This window comes from Ambystoma mexicanum, chromosome 11, assembly GCF_040938575.1.
Source record: "Ambystoma mexicanum isolate Mex_15411 chromosome 11, UKY_AmexF1_1, whole genome shotgun sequence".
Lineage (NCBI taxonomy): Eukaryota > Metazoa > Chordata > Amphibia > Caudata > Ambystomatidae > Ambystoma > Ambystoma mexicanum.
This window is the reverse complement of record NC_090934.1, coordinates 5,068,141-5,077,450: the sequence shown is the minus strand read 5'-3', so window position 1 is coordinate 5,077,450 and position 9,310 is coordinate 5,068,141. Positions and strand designations below refer to the sequence as shown.

The window sequence follows — 9,310 nt, the reverse complement described above, 5'->3', positions numbered from 1 at the left end:
TGGCTCCAGTGTCTCTGATGGCAGGAGTCTCCTGGCCATTCACAAGAACACTATCTTTATAATACTCTTTAGTATTAGCTGGGATTGAATTATAGATATCTAAATTCTGTTGTTCCCACAAACCCAGAGACACTAAAGAAACACTAGCTGAGACTCTCATGGGTTCATCAGCCAGTAGGTGACAGTTTCCACTTGCCATAGGTACTTCTTCCTCTGGGGAGAAGGCTAAGGAGACAGTGTGGACCCCTGAAGGTTTACCCTTACATTTGGTCAGTTGATCCAAAAACATAACATTTCTCAAATGTTTTGATGAATGGGGGTTTGTTCTGACCTCCATCTGGTTTGGGTCCAGATGGTGTACTAGCCTGATTCGGTTTTCCTTGTGGTTTACCCTTGTGTGGTTGTTTGTGACCCTCTTTTGGATTGGAGGTATCAGAATTATCCTTGTTATCTTACTTTGGCTGCTTTCCCTCATCCTTCATCTGAGTTGCCCCAGAATCCTTGTGAGTAGCCCTGTTGGCAACCCACAAGTCAGCAGCCTTAGCTAACTTCTTTGGATCTATCTCCTTAGAATCAGCCAAGTGCTGTCTGAGATCAGGAGAGCAGGCATCATATATTGATTCCAACATAGCACGATTTCTCATACCTTCATAGGTGTTAACTCTGTAACCCTTAATCCAACCTTCTAAGTTTTTCAAACATTCACACACCCAGGTGGCCCAACGGGTACCCTCATGCTTTTTGAGGGTCCTAAACCTCTTAAGGTACTGGGAAGGGGTCTTCCCAAATCTAGCAATTAAAGCTAGCTTCACACACTCATAATCCATCCTATCCACCTTCCCCAACTCCATTACCACATCAGATGCAACAGTGGGTAGCCTAGAGAAGAGCCAGGGAAGCAACTGATTCCCTGTAAGGCCTTGAATACCATGGTTATTTTCAAACATTGCCAACCAATCCAAAATATCAAGCTTAGCCTCATACATACCCACAATTTATTTAGTCATACAGGGTCTCTTAGGACGGGAATACCTAGAAGACTCTGGGAGAGAAGCATTCTCAATAGACAACTTTTTCATTTCGAGAGCATGATTCAACTCCATTTCTATGAGCTTAAGTTCTTGATGCTTTTGTTCAGTTTGAGCATTAATACGTTTGAAATCCAATTCAAGCCTCATCTTTTCTAGAGCAATGAATTCAGGACTGAGTGTAGGACCTGATGGGGACCCAGTGGACAAAGGTTGAGGTTGCAGAGCAACCAGAGGAGCAATAAGGTCTACATTGTGAGACTCATCTGCCTCATCTGACTCATCAATAACATCTGACAGATTATCATCCTCAATACTTTCCACATTTGCTGAGGGGTCAGGTATTTCAGACCCACTCCGCAGACTTTGGTTCTCCAACAACTTTTCAATTAATTCTGACTTTTTGTCTTTTACAGAGAGATTCCTATCTCTACACAGAGTTTTCATTTTACAGAGAGATTCCTATCTCTACACAGAATTTTCAAATGATCAACAGTGTAAGTAAGGAGGGTCTCTTGACTGTAGCTTTCCATATCAGACATGATTAAACTAGCTTTTAGTGGTGTTTAGCCTTGTGGTTAGTTGATCCAAGGTAATAGCAGCACTCTAAGTGTAATCACTATACTTTATCCCACCGCTGCCACCAGTGTTAGGCAACATTCTATGCAGTACCCTTTGGAAACACCACACACAATTGAGACTACAAGTGTCAGTACAATTTCAACTTTGGTACAAGCTTGCACTACACAGTAAAGTGGTAGCGCTGGCTGAGCAGCCAGACTTATCTCAAGAGTAAATTGAGCCATACCAGAAGTTACACAAAGGACAACAATTATTATGATTCAAACAAACACTGATTTAAGGTTTCTGAGTAAAAGAATATGCATTTATTTACACCATCAGTTATAAAACAGTTCACTATTATAAAGCAGCATAATCTTAATACACTACACTACAACACCCAATCAATTCTGGACAAGTTAAGCTCAAAATGGAGTGTGAGCAAAATGGCACTCCAGCAACTTAAAAGGGGAGGAAAGACAAGGCTATTCAAAAGCAACAACCCCAACGAGTTATAAGCAGGGCAATCTAGGGAAGGCTTACTACAATGAGGATGCAAGTTGTTAGGCAGAATCCTATGCAGTTCCCTTAGGGAGCACTACAGAAGATTAGGACTACAGGTATGAGCAATAAATCCCCTTTGCTATCAGTCTGTACCACAAAGATTTAGTTGCTAGCTGTGACTAAGCAGTCAGACTTTTCTCAAGAGGGAGATGAGCAGTATTCAGGGCTTACACAATAGGTTTTGCAGCACTATGGTACAAGGAAACACTGACCAAAGCTTTGTATTAAAAAGAATATATAGTTTTATTTTACACACTTCTAGTTCAACACATAAATCACAGTTTATAAAGCAAGTTAAATTCAGTCAAGAAAAGTATACACAACTCCCTAGTCAATTGTAGACACGTTTGCAGTAGAGTGAAAACTGAGCAAAACTGCACAGTGAAAACCAACTACAAATGGCACTCTAGCAATTTAGCACAAGGGAGGGAAAGCACAAGTTATAACAAAATATCTTCATACACCCCCTAGCGACACTTCCCTGAAGTTTTTTTAACAAGTTAGGCAAGGCAATACTTTAGCAAAAAGATACTTAAATGAAAACCGCGCAAAATGGCACTTCACCAGTTAAAACAGTGGGAAGGAAGCGGTGTTCAGAAGATTCAGGTGCATCAACACATTTATAGTTGAGAATCAATCTAGTGAGAGCAGATCTAACAAATCAGCCAGAGTCAACTAGGCCTGAGCCAGAGTCAGTGGTACAGGGCCAAGAGCTTAGGAGCAAAAATGTTCTTGGAGCTGCAGTCAAGTCTTTGTTTAACAATTCGAAAAGGCGGTTGCAGAAGGTGAAAGACAAAGTTAGATGATAGGGGCGGCCAAACCCACAAGTAGATAAAGGATTTAAAACACCTTTAGGGCTTCCACAGGGAAAGGGAGTCCTGGCGGAACAAAGTACCTTTAAATGAAGAAGTGGCTCCTGCGGTGGCGATTGTTCCTGGCAGTTACTGCAGTTCGGGGGATCCAGCAGTGGAAGAGAGGCTCTCGTCGTGGAGGAAGGTCCGAGTTACTGCACTACCCAAGGATGAAACCAGCCGCGGTGCTGCCAAACGAAAAAAAAGGTACGCTCCTTTAAATCGCGGTCCGGGTGGATGGCTGCCTGGCTATCCGGCCTCCAAGTGCTGGGCACTGGCGATTCGACCAAGGCAGGTCCGAGGAAGCAATTGGCAAACTGGTTGGTCCCACTAGCTCAAGGGAAAAAGGCTCTTGCAGATGAAGATCTCCTCTCGTCGTGTGGAGAAACGTGGTGAGACGCTGCAGCAGAGCTTCACCAGAGCTGCAGGTGCTGAAGATGTCCTTGGCTTCTCTCCCCTTCGGTTCCGTAGTTCCAGTCGCGACATCTTGCTCTTGCAGTCCTCAGGACCCTGCTTTTATGCAAAAAGACCCCCATTCATACAGCCTAGCTGTCACTCACACAGTGAAGTGGTCGCTTTGGCGGGAGACCCTTCAGCCTATCAGGTTAGAGTGCGACTTGAGTTGCTGCGGCAACTCTGTCCAGGGGTCCTACTCCCCCCTCCCACACAGTGGATCCACCCCAGACTCAGTGGCGCCGAAAGGAGGGCTTCGGCAGAAGCCCGCCAAAAGGACGAACAAAGGATCTCCGACCTGGGTTGGGAGTTTAGAGAAAGACACGAGAAATCATTTATATTAAAGTTCTGGCAAATAAAACCCACCAGAGTAAAGTTAATAAAAGAATAGACGGGCGGTATGTAAGAGGCTGTCAGTAAAAGTGGTAGCCTCGAACAATGGGAAAATCCCATAGAGAAATATTTGCGGTTGAATATTTTCGGTAGTAACCACTGCCACCAGCCAGAAACTTTAGAGAGAGGGACTGTGCGCTGCCCTCTCGAAAATGAACATAAGGGAAACACTATTAACCCTTCCAGTACTTCCATAGTAAGATGGTTTGTACTGGTTTAGTTCATAAGAGGTGACTATTAAAGTCAATGGGGACTTTACATCTTTACATGCCCTGGGAGACAAGTGAGTAAAGATGGTTCCCATGAGGGTGAGATAAACCCATATGCATTAAACACAAAAAATAGCCTAGACCACACATTGCAAAATATGTCTAAGAGTGGGAAAAAGAGTCAGACTCTTAGCAGGCAAAGAAAATAAACCCTTCAAATCCTGCAAAGCTGCTGGGGGACTCTATAGGTAAGGGAAATTAGCCATAGAATGAGAATTCTCCCTAACACATGTCAATAGGCCTGGGCCAATGTTAATGGTTCAGTTTCTTTGCAGAGGATCAGACAGTTCAGAGTTGTTTGCGGTTAAGTCTTTGCCAAGAGTTCAAAACGGAGTTGGTCGGAGGAAATGTTATTCACAGGAGAAGAGAAGGACAAGCCTTCGGTGAGGCGAAAGATTTCACGCACTTTCACGGTGGTCGGACGGAACGAACGACCGGATTTGCACAGTACCTTAAATGGAGCAGAATGCTGTAGCTGAGGCAGTTGTTCCTGGAAGTTCCTGCAGGCTCACGGTTCATGAAGCTTCAGTCGAGGTGACAAGAAGGAGGAAGTCTGGAAGGTCCTGCACTGCCCAGAGAAGAAGCTAGCAGCAGAGCAAAGCGTTGAATAAAAGGTGCGCTCCTTAAAACCCAAATAGGTCCATTTCTCTCTGGCTATCTGGTTCACTGCAGGAATGCACAGCAAATTCGACCAGGAGTGGGAGGCCGGCGTTTGGTGTTTAGCGGGCTGGTTGGTCCCACCAAGCTTAAGGGGAGAAGACTCTTTGCAGATCTCCTCTTTCGTCGAAGTTTCAGGTGATTCGGAGCTGCAGCAGGGCATCACCGGGATGTCCAGTAGATGCAGCAGTCGTCTACCTTCAGCTTCTCGTTGGCTCTCTCAATCCAGTGGCGACTCTGCCTTCCAGTCCCAGAGACCGGCTTTTTATGCACCAAATCCCCAATTCACACAGCCTGGCTGTCAATCACACAGCAGGGTGGCTGTCCTGGCCGGACAGTCACCTAGCCAATGAAACTAGAGTGTGACTTGGGTCTCCAAGGAGACCCTGTGCAGCGGGCCTAAAACCCCTCCCTCACATTCAGCCCACCCAGACACTCAGGCGCCTAAGGAGGGCTTCTGTGCAGAAGCCCACCAAAGGACGGCGAACAAAGGAACCAAACCTGGTTTGGCGCGCAGAGTGAAACACGAGAAAAACCTTTACAAAAAGAAATGTCGAATAAACCCAACCGGAACCAAATAAAAATAAAAGGGGTCCAGCGGGTTTAGAGTTTGAGGCTACCACCATAGCCTCTAACTGTACTGAGGCTATTTTCATAGCTCGCGGTAGAAAGAAAAGGGTAGATACCACTACCACCAGCCAAATCTTAGAGAAAGGGGAACAAACTAATGTTTCATGAGAATCAGAAAAAAGGGGATAATTATTAACCCCTCCAGTACTCTATTGTAAGATAGGGTGTACTGGGTCTGTAAATTTAAAAAGACTAGTAAAGTCAATGGCAACTTTACATGTTCTGGGAGGCAGTAGTCAGTCCCAGAAAATGTAGTTTAAAGTGGGAAGTCTGAAAAGACAACCCTGTGTCACTGCACTAAAGGTGCTGAGTGACACACAGTAAAACGATGATGCCAACAGAGTTGGTGAGACTCCATACCCATGAACACAAAAATGTACAACACACAGCAAAACACATGTAAGAGTGTGAAAAAAGGCTCACACTCTTACCAGGTGAAAAAAAACAAATCCTAGAAATCCAGCAAAGCTGCTGAGGGACTCATCAGGTAAGGGAAATTAGCCATTCTGGAGAATTGTCCCTAACAATATCGCCAAAGTAAATATTATTGTGGGGATAATTTATGGAGTAAATGGTTGCTGGGGTGTCCCCTGCTCCGTTTAAAAATATACGGGGGTTGCGGTGGTGTCCCCTGTGGTTCCATGGGGTAATATCACTGCAGAAATATGGCGCCATTCTTGTATGGTGATATTTTTGCAGGGTTATTAGCACATGTAACCAGTAAAAACATAGGAGGCTGTGACGAATCAAGGGTATTCGACCCTCCTCCCCAAGGGGGACCGACCCTCTTTGAGGCTGGAGAGTTGAGCCCACTCGGCAAGACCCTCCCTAGGTGTCTGGGCAAGTGGGGCCTTAATGGGATTGAATCCCCCTTAGGGGACAAGGACTCCCATTCTGAGGAGGAATTCCATAGACCAAATGCCCTATATGTGTAGATGGGAATACCTGCTATGAAGACTAGTCTGTCATCCTTATGTTTGGCTGCAGGCAATGCAGGAACAAAACAGCCATACCAAGGACAAGGAGATGTCTCTTTAAAAAGAGACATATATATATAACTGGGACAAGTAGCTATTGTAAGGAGACAGAGTATGGTACGCAGGAGAAGCCTCCTTACATGATTAAGCCTTGGAGAGCTGGAGCAGAACGAAGTTGTGGAGCCTGTGACTTGTGGAAAGGTGAGGAATGCCAGAGTGAGACGCCGGAGAGCTGACGATTCCAGCAACGGGAGAACCGTTGCCCCAACGGGGAGCTTAGACACGAGCAAGGTGGTGGCGTGACCACGTCTGCTTCTTGGTGGGCAAGACGCCCAATGAATGATGCCAAGACCACCAGAGAAGGGAGTTCTGCCAGCTCCCTGCAATCTGCGTCTGTAGATGGCACCCTAAGTTAGAGAAGCTGAGAATGCTACGCCGGCGAAGCCAGACACAGAGAAGAGCAACCGAGAAGCCGAATGCCTGAGTGCGTGCAGCATCCTGCGAGGTTCGCTTGCGTCGGAAAAGGTAACAGCGAAAATGGTAGAGAGGGGTGAGGCCACCGGGGTAATATATTGGGAAGAGAGAAACCTCTCAAAGTCACAAGTATGAAAGTGGAACATTAAATGAGCAGAGTTGGAGAATTCTGAAACCCATACCGAGCGTGACGGACAGCGCTATTTAGGAAATAGATAAAAAGTGGAAGCAAATACCCTGAGAGGAAGGGAACATCCCCCAGGTACTGAGGTATGAAGAGACAAGAGAGCCCACTGCATGTAAGTGTAACAAGTATTGTCAAGGGAACAGAATCGTAAAAGGGAGAATCCAATACCGAGCACTCAGGAGAGGGGTGGTCATGATCGCAATAAGATCATGAAAAACCGAGGGTTTGATAGCCCTCAAGAATATAAGAGATATAAAAGGAAAGACCAAAGTGTTAGAAACTATTTCAAGGAAAACTGTCGTAAAGCAGGCATTAAGGAGAATGCACACCCCACAAGTATATGCGAGGAGCTACATCAGCTCATGAAGGAAATGTCAAGAGACTATCAGGGAAGATAACTTAAAGAAACCAATATTCTAAACAGAGACATTTGTGGATCAATAACCACAGGAGATAAGATACAGACTTGAAGAGAAAACCGCTGGAAAGAAGGCAAATTAGAGACGACCAGGCAAAGAGAGACGGCCAGGAGAAGAGAGACGGCCATGAGAAGAGAGACGGCCAGGAGAAGAGAGATGAACAGGAGAAGAGAGACGGCTAGAAGAAGAGATGACCAGGAGAAGAGAGACGACCAGGAGAAGAGAGACTGCCAGGAGAAGAGAGACAGCCAGGAGAAGAGAGACGACCAGGAGAAGAGACGGCCAGGAGAAGAGACGACCAGGAGAAGAGATGACCAGGAGAAGAGACGATCAGGAGAAGAGAGACGGCCAGGAGAAGAGAGACAAACAGGAGAAGAGACAAACAGGAGAAGAGAGGCGGCTTGGAGAAGAGAGGCGGCCAGGAGAAGAGAGGCGGCCAGGAGAAGAGAGATGGCCAGGGAGGTGGCCAGGAGAAGAGAGAAGACCAGGAGAAGAGAGACAGCCAGGAGAAGAGAGACAGCCAGGAGTAGAGAGACGATCAGGAGAAGAGAGACAGCCAGGAGAAGAGAGACGGCCAAGACAAGAGACGACCACGAGAAGAGACGACCAGGAGAAGAGAGACGGCCAGGAGAAGAGACGAACAGGAGAAGAGATGACCAGGAGAAGAGAGATGACCAGGAGAAGAGAGACGGCCAGGAGAAGAGAAATGACCAGGAGAAGAGAGACGGCCAGGAGAAGAGACGACCAGGAGAAGAGAGACGACCAGGGAAGAGAGACGGCCAGGAGAAGAGATGAACAGGAGAAGCGAGATGCCTGGAGAAGAGACGTCCAGGAGAAGAGAGATGACCAGGAGAAGAGAGATGGCCAGGAGAAGGGAGACGACCAGGAGAAGGGAGACGACCAGGAGAAGAGAGACAACCAGGAGAAGAGACACGGCCAGGAGAAGTGACGACCAGGAGAAGAGAGACGACCAGGAGAAGAGAGACGTCCATGAGAAGACACGACCAGGAGAAGAGAGACGGTCAGGAGAAGAGAGACGACCAGGAAAAGAGAGACGGCCAGGAGAAGAGAGATGGCCATAAGAAGAGAGACAGCCAGGAGAAGAGAGATGACCAGGAGAAGAGAGACGACCAGGAGAAGAGAGACAGCCATGAGAAGAGTGTCAGGAATTCAGGTGGTACCACCAGTCCTCCGTCACATTCTCTCTTGATTAAACATTCCAGTGTCCAAAAACCATGCACATGATCACATTTACTGCCTCTTCGTAATCGGATGAAATATGGTTCACTGCGAAATAGTAGTCATTACTCGACACTTACAGCAGTAAGAAAACATACGTCATTTGCTACGCAGTGGTGGTTGCTATGGAGATTGGGGCATAAACATTAATGCATCTCGACGTCACACGCACGTTTAGTCATATGACTTCACAGCTCTTAAGCTCCTCCTTGCCGAGTAGTCAGCGCTTCTGATTTTGGCTGAAGTGTGTTCCGTCCTGTATTTCCGATTGACTGTGTTTCCTGGTTTCCTGATTCTTGGCTTGTTCTTTGGACTCCGTCTCTTTCTACTCCTTGCCTGTTAAGAGTCACTTTGGGTTTGCTGCTACTTTTACAAGTTTTCGAACCTTGCTTCGTTTAACCATGACTTTGCTTCTGTCATGCCCCTTCCTGATACATTTCTGCCAGCCCAGTTGCCGACTCGGAACTCTCTACGGACTGCCTCTCTCTCTTCCTTTGGATTCTACAAGACCTCCTGTTGCCAACGCAGAACTCATTACGGATTGCTTTTGCCTCCCTTTGGAATATTTAACTGTCCGTCCTGTTGCCGACCCGGATTGCTCAACGGAC

General features: G+C 46.5%; 1 protein-coding gene across 1 annotated transcript; it reads left to right on the top strand.

Annotated features, from left to right (window-relative positions):
- Positions 1 to 7,773: 7,773 nt before the first annotated feature.
- LOC138504650 (uncharacterized) lies at positions 7,774 to 8,412 on the top strand. The gene has a single exon (XM_069625240.1). It carries the CDS (start codon positions 7,774 to 7,776, stop codon positions 8,410 to 8,412), a length of 639 nt encoding a protein of 212 aa, XP_069481341.1.
- The last annotated feature ends 898 nt before the right edge of the window (positions 8,413 to 9,310 follow it).